Consider the following 19,772-nt stretch of genomic DNA (forward strand, 5'->3'; position numbering starts at 1 on the left):
CGTAATTAACAGGTAAATTAGTTTAACTACATTTCGTCTGGAAAATCGTCGCGAGCGAAAGTAAACAAGGATTTAAAACCACGAGTACGCATTATGCATATGCTAATTAGGATTGTTTACAACTCGTCACGGTTGAGAAGGTATTTTCACACAGATCGTGAGGAAGTTTTATGATTATGCATACAGAGTAGCCAAACAAGCACGTTTCATTATGGGGTATGTTTTGATCAAAAACTTTGACTGGAAGTCAGAGTTATTTTTTTAACAAAAAAACGTCTGTATTTCAGTTAAATGATTTTTTTTTCGACAAATTTTTGGTGATAGTTAATAACTATTATGATACTTCAAAATGACCCACCTTTTTTCGAAATCTGTTATTTTTTATTTTTTTGGAATTAGTCAAAGGGACAATACATCTTTAAATTGCGGCATAGCACATGTGAAGCATGTCCAAGAATGCGAATTATTTTTTGTAAAATTTCCTGAAGCACAATGGAGAATTTAGCACAGCTTGCATGAACAAATTGTATTGTAATGTGAAAACTCTTTGCATATGAAAAGGCCCTGTATATATTCAAATATTCGATGTGTAGAAGTAGGCTGTTCCATTTCACTTAGCTCATTTGGTAACACCTCTCAGCTGCCTACAGACCTTAACTAATTTTGTGTTTCGTGCTGTACCGTAATATACACCAAAATCAGAAAATGTGGAACTCAATGTCGTCATCGTATGATGTCATACAATCTGAGCTTTCGATTAACTTTGATATTTTACCTTTTAAGATCTTTTTCGCTTTTTTCTACAGCGGTTTAACTGGAATCTTTACTTTTTCGGGATTATACTACAAAGAGATCGGACTCCAGGCCCATGAAATTGGCCTTATATCTGCGGTTAGGCATGCTTGTGCTATTGCAATATTACTTTTAATCGGCCCAATCACAGATTTGAAAAACTACAGAAGGGCATTCTTAATGGTCTTTATAGTCACGTTCGCTTGTGCTTCTACTCCTGTTGGATTTGTTCCTAAGCCAGAAAGTTGCTGCAAGTCTACGTCAAATGTGTCAAACGTCACCACATCATCTTGTTATGAGATTATTAACGATGATGGAGACTCATATTGCAGGCTTACGTTGTCCAATAACGACCAACAAGAGTTCGGATACATTCGGTCTGATGTTTTGAAGGTGTTTATCGTTATTTGTGTTCTCAATGGTTTAGGAGAGCTAAGCTGGACGCCAATTCGTATAATCGGTGACGTATCTTTATTCCAAGCTCTTGGTAGTCACAGTGACCGCTATGGAACGTCAAAGGTGTTTGGAGATATTGGAAGTGCTATTTTGTAAGTTTCCGTATAAAATATCTTTATTGTTTAATCTATACAATTATTTTCTTTTACTGCCACCGATGTACTGTTCCAATGGTAGAATAGGGTTTAACGGGTATATTACTTTTAGGCTACACATGAATAATGAACAATTCAGATATTGAGAACTGGTAATTTTAAAATTGAAATAAAAAAGCATATATAAATAATTATTTACATAAATTAAAGTATGATTTAAATGTCAATAGAGAAAAAAAACATTGATATCACCATAATGGACCTGGAAAGGACTATAGACAAAGCAACCGTTTATGAATGATGAAGCAAACCACGTGACAGATTCCCACAATCCTCCAATAGTGTTATTTTTTTTTTTTTTTTTTTTATATTTATCAAGCATCTTTTATATTCTTTTCTATTTTTTTTATAATTAAAATATTCGTTTTCTGTACAGTATATTAATTGCTGGGTACTTCATTGACCTGAAAACTATTACCACTAAACAATGTGGAATTGAAGTTCAACATCACAATTATTCGTACATCTACATATCAAATGCAGTGCTTATGTTTCTTTCGCTATTAACCGTAGCGTTTTGTTTAAAGGTAACGTACATAATAAATAATAACAATTATTACGATGAAATACTAAATTAGCTGGTTTTTGTTGTTTTACAAGCAATAGAAATACCAGTTAGGCTAACATGCACTATTAATAAATGGCAACATTATTGCTTTTCCAGCAGAACCAATACCCGATAGTTACCGCTTCCTGGCCTTCAACATTTCCAATTTATATATTTAAAAAATGGCCTAGGTGGGATTCATACCTCCGTCTTCTCACTGGCAGTGCAAGCATACCGTTTATACCACATCCACATGCAGACGGCCGTACCACATACAGCCTAGTGTAGGCCACTATGTAATTTCGTGTCATTTTTTTGTTAAAAGCAAAATTCCAGCTGATTTAGTGTCTTTAGGATGTAAAGTAATAAAAAAAATATGTTGCCATTTTTTTAAAAAAGCTTAAGGGTGTCAAATCCAAGATGGCCGCCAATACGTAAAATATCCAATAAATGTACCATATTGGACAAAGTAACACCCATTATGAATAATATTGAAATTAAAAAAAGTTAAAAAATAAAGTTAAAATTAATGCTATATGGGTTCTCTGCTATATAAAAATTATTATAAACCTATATTCATTAGTATTTTGACATTTTGAATTTCAAAATGGCCGCCATTTTAAAAAAATGGATTAAATTTCTTATTAAAACATGTGCAAGTTATGACGTTGATTGAAATCACATAAAATGATAGGCCTATGACAACAACACGGTTATTAACACAAAATGGTGGCCATTTTGAATTTCAAAATGGTGGCCATTTTGAATTTCAAAATGGCCGCCATTTTTTTAAAAAGGGTTAAATTTCTTATTAAAACGTGTGTAAGTTAAATTAAATTAGATTGAAATGACACAAAATGATATGCCTACAACAACATGGTGATTAACTAACTCTGCCAAATGAAATATTTCTAATCAGTGCGCTGTCTTGAATGCATATATTATGCATGCAATATAGTAAGTTGACCTTCCTTCGTTCTCTACTATTGTATCCATCAAACTTCAACAGACTGATCTGTGATCCCAACAAGCTTGTTCAGAAACAAATTGGCAAAAGTACTGCAATCAATACCTCATTTCACCCCCAAATGCTCATATACAGTACTGTACCAGCTGACTATGTGATACGACAAAGAATCTCTATTGGAGTCCTCTTTTACTTTGATAAGTTTGTCACCTGTATTCACCGTCATATATATTTTTTGCCAATATTCATCCTTTTCTTAGGATCCCATATAGTTTGCCTTCTACAAAACTTTTACCAATGCCTCAAACATTTTCTGTCCAATGTCATCATGCCATGGCCAACAAACACCTCTGTGAGATTTGCAGCATTCTTCATTAATCAAGATATCATCTCTCTTTAAATGTTGGCTTTCAAACTCATCAACTAGATTTGCCAGCTCTGATGAAATTATTAATTTGTGTTATTCCAATGATACCAGGCCCGTAGTCAGGGGGGGTTTTTATGGTTCGGGCGAACCCCCCCTTAACCGACTGCGAACCCCCATCCCCGACATCCCCAATACCTCACCACCCTCATCTCTTAAAATCCTCCAAATACGTGCCCCCCACAATACAAAAGGTTATTTGTAAATTAAAAATTCGTTAACTCGTTCGTGAATAACTCATACCTTATTGTTAAACAAATGAATTGGTTGCCGAAAAATAATACGAATTTTTGGTCCCAGGATGTAACATGATATTGACGTGAGCTTGGGCACGAACGAATCGTACAAAGGACACCGCTAGACAACCGCGTACCTATTGTTTCGATCACTGGCAGTCAGCATGCATATATAGCCTTCCGACGTACATCAAAAAATGGAACGCTGCGGTTACCTACAATATGTATGTGTGGCTATGAAGTATAGTGGATTATAGTAAATTTAATATATTACACTATAATATCTATGGTATCATGTACTGTAGTTTACACCTATAGCATTCGATTATTTTTTTCTAGACCACCAGCCGATACGTAGGCCTACTCAACTGTATCAATACCACCTATTTACATTGATATATTTAGTTTCCTCAACAAATTGCTGTAAATAAATATAGATAGAGCTATCAGGGGCGGTCGCAGGACTATTTTAAGAGGGTTGCCCAAAGACTCCAGGGCTGTAGACACTGAGTATTTGAGCAAGAAAATTGTTAAATGACACCCCTAGATGGCCGCAAATGGTACTCTCGCACGTAAAATTCATGATAATTTTTTTTTTTTTTCAATGCGAACGTCACAGGGAGGTCCCCGATGAAGGTACTTTTGGTACGGTAATACATTCTAATAACTGTACTCAATTAATGTAAATTAATTATCAATTAATAATTTTAAAAAGTTATACAAAAAATATGAAGCTGTTGCTATAAATATATTGAGCAAAAGGTTAAATTGTATAATTTGGAATTTTAATTCATTTAAAAATGCTAAATAAAGTCAGATGTTAAAACCACCATTTCCAAAAATTCATTTTTATTTATCCACTATAAACTTTACAACAGTGTTGTTTTAAACCACACTCCAAATAAAACATAGAAAAGAATGATAGGACATTTGCAGAAAGAAGCAAACTTTGCTCTGCTACCGGTATAACACGGTTCAAATTTCGGAACGTCTATAAATTACTACGGAAATTCGGCCTAATATTTACGAACGTACGGAAATGAAGATAAATATGGTACTACACGCATCGGAAATACAGAATACGCACAATTATGATTTGGCCTAAAAATTGGCCTTAGATTATGGAAAACCCCCGGCAAAACGCAATAATTATGGACAAATCGATTATTAGCCTTGGCAATATGCCTAATATTTAAAAGGAATGAATATAGGCTATATTTCGTTTGTCGATGAATTTTTGAATTCATGTATGAATGATTGATCCATTAGAGGTAATCTGTGATGGCTCTAGTAACACTGCTATGCGTGGGTAATTTGTGAATAACGTAGTATGCTACATACACGAGCCTAGATAGGGAAGATCTGTACTGTCGTTCATTGCGAGAGGAGGGGGAAGTCCGGTAATGTGTCATGAAAAATGTAACAAGCCAGAGATGAAATAAAATCACTAACATTTAGCTGATTGTCGTTGTTTTAGTCGTCGTCAGAAGTTTATCGACCGACATCTATTTCTCATGTGTTGAGCGTTTCTTTAATTGAATAATTTTGGATTTTCAGTAAATTGCCAATGGTTTATTCAAAGTCAAACTGTAACTAATCCCTCACTATTCAATCAAAATGTTATTGTTATACTACTATATTGTTGAAAAATGGATTGCGTGACATGAAAATGGATTGATAGTAAAACGTAACAAAGATACGTTCTTGTCTGGTTATTAGGTATTCATGCTCCGATGAAGCAGAGGATTATTTTTGTAGCGTTCCATTTAAAATGAAAAGAAATATTTTGGTTGTGAAGGTCGTTTTAACAATAAAAATATCAAAACATTCAACAATAATAAAATGCCCTGCAACTCTGTAACTACTTTATGACTAAGCCTATCAAGTTCCGGGTCCGGATGGATATTGTATACGATGAAATGGAACTCAATTTTAATTTAGTGGCAGAAACAACATTTAGTATGAAATTAAGGCTGTTGCCCGGGCCACAAGGGAAACACCTCTGGGTCCGCCCCTGGCTATAATAAGCATTGAATTTGCCTTCTCACCCAAATTGTGCTTTTTTTGGGGGGGCTTGTAACTTGAACGCAAAACAAAATACCGAGTGAATGATCAAACAATCGGCGGTGGTTCCGCACACAGAGCACGCGCATCTAACATACGGCGGCAACAAATGTTATCGTGAGGAGGAGGAAAAAAGTACGATCGTTTTGTTCAATCGTAGCATGCTGCATGAGAGTGTTTTTCCGGCCAATTAGAGGTGCCATTTATCATGAATGTTATGTACGAGAGTACCATTTCCGGCCATCAAGGGGTGTCACTAAATTCGCCTCAGACCCCACCCGCGGCGCAGTGACCCAAATACTTATTGTCCGAACCCCCCCTTGACAGATCCTGGCTACGGCCCTGGATACCATGCTCAATGACCTTGATCAATTGATGTAAATCCAGCAATTCCCTTTGTCACACATACATGTCGTCTCATATATAGACAGGCAGCCCAGAGACATTTGGTTAGATGAGCTAGGTACCAATATCTGACTATTTAAGTGTGTTGGGGGTCACTTGAAGTCAATGAAAATGGGAGTCTGTCGGGTACCCCCTGCTGCGTCTAGACCGAGGGGACTCCGAAAGGTGCTAAAAAATCGGCACCGGTTAGATGAGAGAGATACCACCTAATTTTACCACCATGAGATGCCCATTGGCATCCTTATACCAGTATCACAAACGACAGACTTTTTGTCTGCTGCAATAGGCCCGCCAGACCCCCCGAGGGAGGGCCTAAAATGGGGCTAGCATAGATGAGTGAGGTACCACTCAAAATTATTGCCAAATGAACAAGTTGTGTTCATACAATACTAAATGGATAACAACAGACTAATTGTCTGCTGCACCGCAAGTACCAGACACCCTAAAGTTAGACTAGAGACCCGCCCTTATTATAGGGGCGGTCGCAGGACTATTTTAAGAGGGTTGCCCAAAGACTCCAACACTGAGTATTTGAGCGAGCAATTTGTTAAATAACACCCCTAGATGGCCGCAAATGATACTCTCGCACGTAAAATTCATGATAAATTGCACCTCTAGTTCGCCGGAAATGTCACTCACTCTATAGTGCGCTATAGCAAACAGAGGATTGTAGACTATAATATTCCACCGGTAGTAAACATACGCGACTAACAATATAGGATAACATTTTTTTTCGTTCAATGCAAACGTCACGGGGAAGTCCCCGATTAAGGTACTTTAATACATTCTAATAACTGTACTCAATTAATGTAAATTTATTATCAATTAATAATTTTAAAAATATATTGAGCAAAACGTTGAATTGTATTATTTTGAATTAGGCTAAATGCTAAATAAAGTCAGATGTTAAAACCACAATTTCCAAAATTCATTTTTATTTATCCACTATAAACTTTACAACGGTGTTGTTTAAACCACACTCTATTATTACTACGGAAATTCGGCCTAATATTTACGGACGTACGGAAGTGAAGATAAAGGGTACTACACGCATCGGAAATACAGAACTATACGGACAATTATGATTTGGCCTAAAAATTGGCCTTAGATTATGAAAAATCTACCGGCAAAACGTAATAATTATGGACAAATCGATTATTGGCCTTTGCAATATGCCTAATATTTAAAAGGAATAGGCTATATTATTTTCGTTTGTCGGTGAATTTTTTTAACGCAAAGTTTATGTGTAAATGCTTGATCCATTAGAGGTAATCTGTTTTTTTTAAACCAATGGTTTATTCAAAATCAAACTGTAACTAATTCCTCACTATTCAATCAAAATGTTATTGTTATACTACTATATTGTTGAAAAATTGATTGCGTGATGAAAATGGATTGATAGTAAAACGTAACAAAGATACGTCCTTGTCTGGTTATTAGGTATTCATGCAGTGATAAAGCGGAGGATTATTTTTGTAACGTTCCATTTAAAATGAAAAGAAATATTTTGGTTGTGAAGGTCGTTTTAACAATAAAAATATCAAAACATTCAACAATAATAAAATGCCCTGCAACTCTGTAACTACTTTATGACTAAGCCTATCAAGTTCCGGGTCCGGATGGATATTGTATACGATGAAATGGAACTCAATTTTAATTTAGTGGCAGAAACAACATTTAGTATGAAATTAAGGCTGTTGCCCGGGCCACAAGGGAAACACCTCTGGGTCCGCCCCTGGCTATAATAAGCATTGAATTTGCCTTCTCACCCAAATTGTGCTTTTTTTGGGGGGGCTTGTAACTTGAACGCAAAACAAAATACCGAGTGAATGATCAAACAATCGGCGGTGGTTCCGCACACAGAGCACGCGCATCTAACATACGGCGGCAACAAATGTTATCGTGAGGAGGAGGAAAAAAGTACGATCGTTTTGTTCAATCGTAGCATGCTGCATGAGAGTGTTTTTCCGGCCAATTAGAGGTGCCATTTATCATGAATGTTATGTACGAGAGTACCATTTCCGGCCATCAAGGGGTGTCACTAAATTCGCCTCAGACCCCACCCGCGGCGCAGTGACCCAAATACTTATTGTCCGAACCCCCCCTTGACAGATCCTGGCTACGGCCCTGGATACCATGCTCAATGACCTTGATCAATTGATGTAAATCCAGCAATTCCCTTTGTCACACATACATGTCGTCTCATATATAGACAGGCAGCCCAGAGACATTTGGTTAGATGAGCTAGGTACCAATATCTGACTATTTAAGTGTGTTGGGGGTCACTTGAAGTCAATGAAAATGGGAGTCTGTCGGGTACCCCCTGCTGCGTCTAGACCGAGGGGACTCCGAAAGGTGCTAAAAAATCGGCACCGGTTAGATGAGAGAGATACCACCTAATTTTACCACCATGAGATGCCCATTGGCATCCTTATACCAGTATCACAAACGACAGACTTTTTGTCTGCTGCAATAGGCCCGCCAGACCCCCCGAGGGAGGGCCTAAAATGGGGCTAGCATAGATGAGTGAGGTACCACTCAAAATTATTGCCAAATGAACAAGTTGTGTTCATACAATACTAAATGGATAACAACAGACTAATTGTCTGCTGCACCGCAAGTACCAGACACCCTAAAGTTAGACTAGAGACCCGCCCTTATTATAGGGGCGGTCGCAGGACTATTTTAAGAGGGTTGCCCAAAGACTCCAACACTGAGTATTTGAGCGAGCAATTTGTTAAATAACACCCCTAGATGGCCGCAAATGATACTCTCGCACGTAAAATTCATGATAAATTGCACCTCTAGTTCGCCGGAAATGTCACTCACTCTATAGTGCGCTATAGCAAACAGAGGATTGTAGACTATAATATTCCACCGGTAGTAAACATACGCGACTAACAATATAGGATAACATTTTTTTTCGTTCAATGCAAACGTCACGGGGAAGTCCCCGATTAAGGTACTTTAATACATTCTAATAACTGTACTCAATTAATGTAAATTTATTATCAATTAATAATTTTAAAAATATATTGAGCAAAACGTTGAATTGTATTATTTTGAATTAGGCTAAATGCTAAATAAAGTCAGATGTTAAAACCACAATTTCCAAAATTCATTTTTATTTATCCACTATAAACTTTACAACGGTGTTGTTTAAACCACACTCTATTATTACTACGGAAATTCGGCCTAATATTTACGGACGTACGGAAGTGAAGATAAAGGGTACTACACGCATCGGAAATACAGAACTATACGGACAATTATGATTTGGCCTAAAAATTGGCCTTAGATTATGAAAAATCTACCGGCAAAACGTAATAATTATGGACAAATCGATTATTGGCCTTTGCAATATGCCTAATATTTAAAAGGAATAGGCTATATTATTTTCGTTTGTCGGTGAATTTTTTTAACGCAAAGTTTATGTGTAAATGCTTGATCCATTAGAGGTAATTTGTTTTTTTTAAACCAATGGTTTATTCAAAATCAAACTGTAACTAATTCCTCACTATTCAATCAAAATGTTATTGTTATACTACTATATTGTTGAAAAATTGATTGCGTGATGAAAATGGATTGATAGTAAAACGTAACAAAGATACGTCCTTGTCTGGTTATTAGGTATTCATGCAGTGATAAAGCGGAGGATTATTTTTGTAACGTTCCATTTAAAATAAATTTTGTTACAAAGAAATACTTTGGTTGTAGAAAGGTCGCTGAATTAGTTGGCGCCAGCATTACTTCTTTTACCAATTTTAACAATTAAAGCACATCCACGTCAAATAGTGATAATGGGAAATTAAGTGTTCCGAGAGCCGTTTTAATTTAAAAGTTAGCCAGAGCCTTTTTCGATAGGCTATAAATAGAAAGTTACCGAACATTTCGAGCGACGCGAGTTCTGACTTCCGTATTTTATAGGCTGTCTAAATTTCCTTTTTAACTCGTTTATATTAAATTATATTGCTGTTTAATTGATTTCTGTGTATTAGGAATATTTATATTAAACAAAAACCACAACAGTACCAATTTTTGTTGATTATGGATTCATTTATTCGAATTCTAAGATAAACGTCTAAGCCAAGTGTAAGCGTAAACAAAGCGAGTCATACGACGAAAACAAGAAAGTGAAAACTAACTAGTTTGTTAAAATAGTTAATTAACATTAATTTGGAACTTTTAAATGAAATTCTGAAAACGGTATAATATAGTCTTATATGTATTTTCTAAGATTTCCAAAAATAAGCTTGGTGTTATTTTTCAAACAAATTCTATAAGGAGTTGAATATAGGTCTGTTTTAAGCGAAAGCGTAGGCCTAGGGAGACGCGGCAGGGCTGGAATAATCGTTTTCTTAGGCGAAGAGAATGAGGGAAGATGCGCTTCATCATTGGCCCCTCGATTGTTATTCTTGTTAAGTGGCTGATTCATAATCTTAAAATATGAGGACAAAGGGCTTATAAATTTTGAAATAAAGTGTTAAACTTTCATTTTTCTTAAAATTATTAAGAATTGGGTGAAGTGGGTGGGGGGGGGGGACTGTCTGCAAGCTAGGCCTGGACTGTTTAAATTGGTAAAATACTATAAAATCAATACATTCTTGGGGCTAAATAATTAATGAAATTTCACGATTCCCTTCTTTTTTATTATAATAATGGAGCAATAAATGAAATACACACCACTTAACATAAAACCTTTAATATTATCACAAATTAGACAACAAGTTTTGTACATTAAATTAACATCTTTTGTACTAGGCATTTTTCTATTTATATTTATAATGATTATTATTGCCGATTTGGAAATCACATTTAAACTTTATAACAATTACCGCACAACAACCAACCTCCGCTTGAACCTTTAAATAAGTAAATTAGGAAAATATCAAGTTTTTAAAAATTAAATGTCCTTTGGCAATAAAAATCTGTAGATATCCATAATTACTGTATGTGTTGTTTCACATATGCCGGTAAATTAATGAGAAATTGTTGTTGATTAATGCTATTTCTATTGTATTGAAGTATGCAGACAGCTTAAGAACATCCCTCTGTGATCTGTAAAAAAAACAACATTAAATTAATAATAATCATTATTTAGTTATATTTGTAATCATTTATTTTTATTTCCTTAGGCCTAGGCCTATAAATACGCGCGCCCGACAATGAACACGCGCCAACAATACACGCACTACTCCACTATAATAACAGGCTAAAGCCTAGCTCTCCTAACTGTAAACTAGGCCTAGACTATATTGATTTTTAAATAAAATAAAAGAGGCTTTGTAAAGTTTTATGATTAAAAACAGCTTTCCTATATATTATATAATGTTCTTATTATTTTAAAAAGCAACATTTTTAATCTTATGGTATAAAAAAATGATTTTAGCTACAACCATGTGTTCCATTTTCAGCAGTAAAATAACCAAAAAGGCACATGTTTAAGCAGCCATTAAAAAAAAATAAAAAATAACACCAACGAGATTTTTTTATTAACTACTATTGAAAAATTAAATATCCAGAAAATATAAAACCCACCTTCTCAAAAAGTTAGGTTGTTTTATTACAGCCTCAACAAATTAGACGAAATTTTAACATTCGAATACCCTAAAATTGTTTAAAAAACATCGGTGTCATTCACCCTTGTTTGACACAGATATAATGGCTTTGTCGATAAAAAAACAATATCACGTGGTTCGTAGATGCTGTGTCAAAGGTTTTCATGAATTATTCATTAGTAAATAAAACCAAAAGTTCCAATTGGCCAGTTTGCAAAAACTTAATATTTATTTTTAAAAACAAAGTAGTTGCTTCCGGGTAATTATTCACGCTGTCTCGTGTGCAAAAACGATTCGCTGCCGATAGAGGGCTCACTACTTTTTTTCCCTGGTGAATTGAATGTGAAAGAAGTATTGTCCCTTTATTGAATAAAGTTTACCTTTAATCGAACTAACACAAAACAATTGAAAATATATCCCATCAATGACGATAAAATGACCATTACCATTCTAAAGGGAAAATAGTTTAAGAGTTTCACTTAAAACTTATACAAGCCAAATAATAAATACTTTTCAATGCATAGATTGTTGGAATCTACCTAAAACATATTTTACTGACTAAACGCTGTAGTTTTACAGAAATAACTTTAAATACCTTTTTTCTAGGGACAGTACAACATACTGAACTATTTATAGGCCTACTGTAATACTGTAAAATTTTAAGTAAAAAAATGATCTGTTGCCCAATGCTTTTTAGAAGAGTATAATAATAATATTTTGTAACATAATGTGGTTATTATGTACTATATAATTAACATTTAAATATAATTCTGACCAAACCCAGTAGTATTAAGTAAATAACCTTTACAATAAAAGTTTTCTTTTTATTTAAATATTTTTTTGTTTTATATATATATATATAAATCCAAAGGCAAATTACTGAAAAGTGACAAAATACATGGATACAAAAAAAAGCGCGAAAAGCTAAATCAAAACGATGATTTATTTTTTTTCTCTCTCGAAATACTGGATATTACTATGTAAACGTATATGTTATAGTAAATATTATATTGTAGCCCTTGCTGCATTAGTAAGAGTTGGATAATTGTATTGACATGGACATATAAACATTTATATTAAATAAAAACCATAAAAACGGTATAACGGGAGAACTATAAGATTGTTTTTTTTCTCTATGACTATGTATGTATGTAAATTTCTAATTTCTAAAACCAGAACATCTCAAGTTCACTGTCAGTGTCATCGCTCCATTCCTGCCCAGAACTTATATCATCTTCGTTGGTTTCGCTAACGTTCACAGGTACATCTTCAAAAAGGTTTTTGGGTAATGCCGATTCTGGAAACCAGTTTATTGTAAAAGTTATTTATTTAATACACAAACTTTGTTCAAAATAATGATTAATATACTCTTCTAATAAGCATTGGGCTAGTTATGTAGTACTGATCTATTAAAAAAGGTACAAAAAATTAGTATAATCTTTTATAATAAACATTGGGCTACAGTACTTGTTGAAAATATATTAATATACTCTTCTAATTTGGCTACAACTAGGCCTACAGTTTTACAGTTACATTATGTATAATATAATATAATAAAGAAATATTTAAATAAAAAGAAAACTTTGATTAGGTTATTTATTTAATACTACTGGGTTTGGTCAGAATTATGTTTAAATGTTAATAGTAATTACCACATTATGTTACAAATTATTACTATACTCTTCTAAAAAGCATTGGGCAACATCGTTTTTTTTTTACTTAAAATTGTATGTGCAGTAGGCCTATTTCTGTAAAACTACAACGTTTAGTCAGTAAAATATGTTTTAGGTAGATTCCAACCATATCATACGTTGAAAAGTTTTTATTATTTGGCTTATATAAGTTTTAAGTGAAACTCTTAGACTATTTTTCCCTTTAGAATGGTAATGGTCATTTTATCGTCATTGATGGGATATATTTTCAATTGTTTTGTGTTAGTTCGATTAAAGTTAAACTTTATTCAATTAAACATGTTGTTTTGGGTTTTTTTTTACTGCTGGTGGTATCTACAATATCTAAGGTAGGCTATACTTGGGGTAAATGGGGTCTCTAGTCGAACTTTAGAGGAGTCTGCCAGGGCCAAGGCAGTGTACAGATAGTCTGTAATAGGTAATTTGGTATTGCTTACAATGTGCTAAATCATATAACATTGGTTGCTGGTGGTATCTACAATGTCTAAGCTGGGCTAGTTGGGGAAAGGGGGGTCTCTAGTCTAACTTTAGAGGGGTCTGCCAGGGCCAAGGCAGTGTACAGATAGTCTGTAATAGGTCATTTGGTATTGCTTACATTGTGCTAAATCATATAAAATTGGTTGCTGGTGGTATCTACAATATCTAGGCTGGGCTAGTTGGGGGAAGGGGGGGGGGGTCTCTAGTCTAACTTTAGGGAGTCTGGCACTTGCGGTGCAGCAGACAATTAGTCTGTTGTTATCCATTTCGTATTGTATGAACACAACTTGTTCATTTGGCATTAATTTTGAGTGGTACCTCACTCATCTATGCTAGCCCCATTTTAGGCCCTCCCTCGGAGGGTCTGGCGGGCATATTGCAGCAGACAAAAAGTCTGTCGTTTGTGATACTGGTATGAGGATGCCAATGGGCATCCCATGGTTGTGAAATTAGGTGGTATCTCTCTCATCTAACCGGTGCCGATTTTTTAGCACATTTCGGGGTCCCCCCGGTCTAGACGCAGCAGGGGGTACCCGGCAGACTCCCATTTTCATTGACTTCAAGTGACCCCCAACACACTTAAATAGTCAGATATTGGTACCTAGCTCATCTAACCAAATGTCTCTGGGCTGCCGGTCTAATACTCCAATATCAGTAATCTGTTGAAAGTGATACAGCTGAAGTAACCGGCCATAGTTCAGGTGGTCATGAGCAAAGAAATACTGTATTTTATAAAAGCATGTGTACTTTCCATGTGTGCAGGTATCGTTGTCTTGTGTCTCTGACATATATAGGGATAGTTTAACCACATCTCTCTGGTAATTAAGTTAATATCTTTATGATCAGCGTTTTTCAAACAAAATGATACGTCACTTAGAATCATTTTCTCTGTCTGAATTTGTTCGAGAAAAGTGTCAGAAGTTGTAGAGAGAAAGCAGAGTTTTAAGATATTTGTGTCACTGTTGTATAGGTAATACAATACAACAAAAGCACTGGCCGCAACACTATTTTCACAATGCTACATGTTTAAAAGCCATATAATTCACCAGGTCGAAATAATTGCTTCTTGATGTCATCTCTGTCCACCTCCACTCATCTCGGGCAAGAGTCATCACCAGGCATTATCTTGTATTTCCCTAGTACATGAGTTTTTATACCACAACCATGTGCACTCATCAAACCAGTGTATAATGGTGGTCAACTTTAAGGTACATCTAATGAAATCGGTTGAGATTGTAGAAGATGAGAAGTGGGAGTTAATGCTGCCCATGAAGCTTGTGAATGAGCTGTATCTTTCTTCAAGCTTCTGCCAAAAGTTGACAGGTTGAAAACTTACCAACCATACTGGTGACCATGGCCTTGAAGTTTCAGACATTGAATTACATGGCAATAACGCATTTATTATTGAACACCATATTTATACAGGATTTCACAATCTATATTATAAGTTAGAGAGTTTGTACGTTTGTTTGTTTGTTCGTTATACAAATTTTTGTTACTGCACATAACCTTACATATTGGGTATCAAAATGACCAGAATTGTACCGGGAAAGTTCTAATTTGAACATCATCCGCCATCTAGGATCTAAGTTAAGCTTGGTTCCCACTAGGACGCAATGCAAGGACGTAGACGCAACGCAAACCAGTTGACCAATGACAAGCGACCGTCAAATATATCCATCGCTTGTGATTGGTCAAATCCCTTACGTTGCGTTACGTCGTTTTGTTGCGTCTCTAGTGGGAACCAAGCATTAGGGGCCAAAATGTGGTCAAAATGGCCCACTTTTCCTCACTTTCGATGTTAGTTCTGTTTCAGCACGTAACCATGCATATGGGGTATCAAAATGACCGCAATTGTACCGGGAATTTAATTTTGCTTAGGCTAGGGGTAGTAAGCTATCAAATTGACCAGAACTGTGTGGTAGGAAATTGTTATAAAGTATTTTAATTAGCCCTGGAAAGGGGGTGGGGATGTATGCCTGTCACCAAGACCGAAACTGTACTGGGAATGTTTTAAACTACATCTGAAAACAGGCACTGAGGGATTATGAGTTGGTAGTGATGGCTAACATAATTTGTACTGGAAACGTCTTAAACACAATCACCCAATATCTGGGATGTGTTGGGAGGGAGGAAGAGGGGCGGAAATACTGGCGTAATGAAGTATAACGTGATTGGAATTGTACTAGGAAAAGTTACTACATTTGAACTGTCCATGGGAGGAGTTTGTTTTTGTGGCTGGGATGGTGATAGGAGAAAGAAAGCTGGGGGCCGCAGTATCTAAATTATATATATCAGCCAATATGACACCTATTCATTTACACAGTTTACAACGTACTTAAAACATAGGCCTATCATAGCTATGTATACCCCTAACCCTAAAGTTGAATTGACATTTGTCCTGGGAAGAATTTGTTTTTAAAAAAGAGTGTGGGATGTTATTGAAGAGGGGTGGAGGTTGGCGGGTATAGGGACACTGGGGTCTGAGAAGGCTTTAAACTAATTTAGAAAGCCGCCCTGTGGCGGGTATAATTGCCAGTAAGGTATAAATACACTTGTTTTATATTGTGGTCCTGTCTGAGATACAAACATTGAAATACAAGTTTCACTTTTATGAAAAGAAATGAGATCTATAATTTAGATTTAGAATTAATTGTTGCTGAATATTTGATATCAATGTAAGTTGTTCCATACTTTTGCAACTCCAACTTTGAACGATTAGGTAATTCAAGGGTCATAGTAGGGGTATTATATATATATTATATAGAGAACATTGACAACTTTAGACAGCCTTATATTTAGACAATCCTATGAGAAGTGACTATTTTAGAACATTGTGTTGAAACAACAAAAATTATTTAAATTTATTTTTTAGTGGCGGCCATTTTGAAATCCAAGATGGCCGACAGATTATCGCTATACATAGTTAAGATTGTATATTGTGTAATACCATCAAAACGGACTTGTTCCACATTCATAATTTGTGTTATTGGTGATATTCTGGGTTTAAATAGGGTTATTAGGGTATTGGCGGCCATCTTGAATTTGGTCCTTTAAATTTCTTTAGAAAAAATGGCAACATATTTTTTTTCATTCCTTATATTATCAAGATATGAAATAAAGTCAAAGTTTGCTTTTAACAAAAAATATACACGACATTCATATAAACGACATACCAGCCTACATTATTACCACGTTGAAACACAGGTTATCGTCAGATCACCGAAGTTAAGCAACGTTCCTGGTTAGAAAACCGTCTAGAAATACCGGATGCTGTTTATGGAGCTGGGGTCCCATTAGGCATTTTAAATCAGCATTGCTGACTCTTATGGTAGACCCTGCATCTAGTATCTGCCTCAGACGTATTGGCTTATGCCTCTCCTCTGGTTAAGGTGGGCACTGGACAAGAGGAGCCCTTGGTCAAACATCATTCAGATGAATGTAAGACTAATTGACATTGTCGTTAAAAAAAATACATGCAGTTCAAATTGTTACCAACACTCTTATCATACGTTTATCTTATATGTCATAGTTGAATGGCGAAGAAGAAGAAGATGAAGAGAACAGTAAGCGTACACATTCCTGGAAATATTATTTGACTCCGTTTTTTAAGTTCAATTTCTTCAAACTCTATGTTATATCATTTTTGTTTGGAACACTAAAAGCTTCCACTTTGAATACGTTTGCCTATATCTACTTACGTGAAGTGGGTGAGTACCATTCAAAGAGTTTCACAATAGATTCTCTACCATCATTTTGTAATTATGTTGCGCGTATGTTGCGCGCGTTGTCTTTGGCATCATGACAACTTTTCTACAGCTGTCATATCATGGTAGATCTTAACTGGTTATTGCAAGTTAGTTGCAGTCTAGTGACAGAGTTAACATCCTTGAATACACTTGTACTTGTGTTGTATATAATAATGTCTTGCATTTGTTTTTGAAATTTGTGATTTTGAACAAATAAGTGACTGAATGAATGAATTTCAATAACTTGCAATATACATTATGTATCTAATGAAAGCTTATGAAACTTTAAATGAACACAATCATGGTCGACTCCGTGGTTAACAAATGCAACTCATAAAACAATGTATTCCTTCTGGCACCAAGCGCGCCTTCTGGAGAGGCCACGTCTACTTCTTTGACTTTTGAGTTACATATGAGACTAAGCGTAAGTAACAAAGATTCTGATTGGTCTTTCAGGTGGAAGTAACTTTCTAATAGGAGCCGCATCATCCATTGGCATTGCTTTTGGAATACTTTCTGGATTTGCTTCCACGTTTCTGATTCGTCAATTTAAACATTATCTAATGTATGTGACATTTGCGGCATCAGCCTGTGTGATGTTTATATATAGCTTGCTGGATAGATTGAACTGGTTGGTAATTATAGCTGCTATATTGCAAGGTAGGCCTAGACCTGTACCACATCTCTTTGATGAATGCAGCGCAAATCTTTCCTTTGGCCTGTTCAATCCCATTCTACATTGTTTTAATATTGTTTGTTGTTTTCACCCTTCATAACCTTATGTTAGAAATCGGGTGAAAAAGTAGGGTAGAGAGCGTCCTTTCTGTCTTGAAAATTGCCAAATACGGCGGCTCCGAGAGACTCTTTGGTCATTTTCGAAAATGTCCCTGTACTTCATGAACGTCATCCAAAGCGTATATGGAGTACAACACTTTGTTTAGGGGCGAATTCAAGAAAATGAGAGAAGAGACGTATTTGTATTGATTGATTGAATTTTCATATTTTTTCTATATTTTAGGAGCAGCTCTAGTGATCGAATGGAACGTGTTTGTGTTTATCATGCGACAAATAGTAGCTGACAAGCAAACAGGGGCAGTGTACAGCATCATGACTCTGACGTCAAATATTGGTAAGCTGGTCTCAGCAGTTTTCGCCGGATATCTCTACTCTACGTTTGGCCCTGTTTGGCTTTTCCGAATCTTTGCATTCATTGCTGTATTAAGTATTATCATATCTTGTGTAAGTACAGTCAGTATACTACCTTTTCAAGACATTATGTAGGTCTAATTTGGCCTTGTCAAAACCGTTTCTTTGAAGTAAGTTGCCAAACCGTATGTAAGATGTATTGTCCCCTGAAAAAATAATTATTTACATTTTTGTTGTTGAATATGCCATTTTAATGTCATATAATAGTTATCCACTTTGACCAAACATTAGATCGAAAAAACATTTTATTTACCTTAAAAAACTGTAATTTAAAGCAAAAAAATAGTCAAATTGGCTGCCAGCCAATGGATTTTTGGTTGAATTTAACCATTTACTTTGTCATTTTAAAAGGGAAGACATTTTTTTTTTCGTTTTTTTTCTATGAAAGTGACTTTATTAAAACTATAAAATAACGTATTCAAAGTCTGATTTAATTAATCTTCATTTTTCATGTTTTTTGGGGGACAATACATCTTTAAGTATCTAACCATCAGTCATGGTGGCTAATTAAACATTAAAGGAAGCTAATTACACTGATGTTGGTGATGGGGCTGACGATTTTAAATGATAATATACTAAACACACAATGTTTCCTTTAATTGTTTCATTGTTAGATGAGCACTGCATCAATTTCGTATGTGAGCATAGATGAAGACAAAGAAGAAATGAATGAAACTAAAAAGGATGCACATACAGAGGTGACCCGCCTAATAACCCAACCCACTCAGACTATGAAGTAATTGTAATGCTCAGACTAGACTAACACACAAACACACATCTGTTATCCATCACCCAAATGTTTGTCCCGAGAATAATACAAAATAGTTTATAATTGTTTCATCTTTAGAATGTCAGTAGGCCTATTTTTACTGAAAAAAAATCCAGATTGTGTCCACATAATTATCGTATGTTATATTTTCCTTTTTTGTTTAAGATGCATTGTGCCCCAAAAACATGAACAATTAAGAACAATTAAGATTAATAAAACCAGATTTTGAATAGGTCATTTTGTAGCTTTAATTATATTTTAGTCTGTGTCTTTAGG

The 19,772-nt window shown here is 35.3% G+C and overlaps 1 protein-coding gene across 4 annotated transcripts; it reads left to right on the forward strand.

Moving 5' to 3' along the window:
* The first annotated feature begins 202 nt into the window (after positions 1-202).
* On the forward strand, positions 203-19,730 carry LOC144852213 (major facilitator superfamily domain-containing protein 6-like). Of its 4 annotated transcripts, XM_078709976.1 has the most exons (7): positions 203-216; positions 807-1,340; positions 1,780-1,930; positions 17,305-17,482; positions 17,978-18,181; positions 18,540-18,760; positions 19,342-19,730. In XM_078709976.1, the coding sequence occupies exons 1-7, from the start codon at positions 212-214 to the stop codon at positions 19,465-19,467; spliced, it is 1,419 nt and encodes a 472-aa protein (XP_078566102.1). In that variant the 5' UTR covers positions 203-211; the 3' UTR covers positions 19,468-19,730. The 4 variants fall into 4 exon arrangements, with proteins under 4 accessions (XP_078566102.1, XP_078566100.1, XP_078566103.1 ...); XM_078709974.1 differs by lacking the exon at positions 203-216 and having other exon boundaries at positions 615-1,340; XM_078709977.1 differs by lacking the exon at positions 203-216 and having other exon boundaries at positions 615-1,340; positions 18,540-18,650.
* Positions 19,731-19,772: the final 42 nt, after the last annotated feature.

This window comes from Antedon bifida, chromosome 9 (genome assembly GCF_963402885.1).
Source record: "Antedon bifida chromosome 9, ecAntBifi1.1, whole genome shotgun sequence".
In the NCBI taxonomy this organism is placed as follows: Eukaryota; Metazoa; Echinodermata; class Crinoidea; order Comatulida; family Antedonidae; genus Antedon; species Antedon bifida.

What these genes read in the sequence shown, in the direction of transcription:
- LOC144852213 (XM_078709974.1), top strand. Translation starts at nt 706, where the DNA reads ATGTGGAACTCAATGTCGTCATCGTATGATGTCATACAATCTGAGCTT. An exon ending in TATCTACTTACGTGAAGTGG is followed by an intron (nt 17,483 to 17,977) that starts GTGAGTACCATT and finishes TTGGTCTTTCAG; the next exon opens with GTGGAAGTAACTTTCTAATA. An exon ending in TAAGTATTATCATATCTTGT is followed by an intron (nt 18,761 to 19,341) that starts GTAAGTACAGTC and finishes TTTCATTGTTAG; the next exon opens with ATGAGCACTGCATCAATTTC.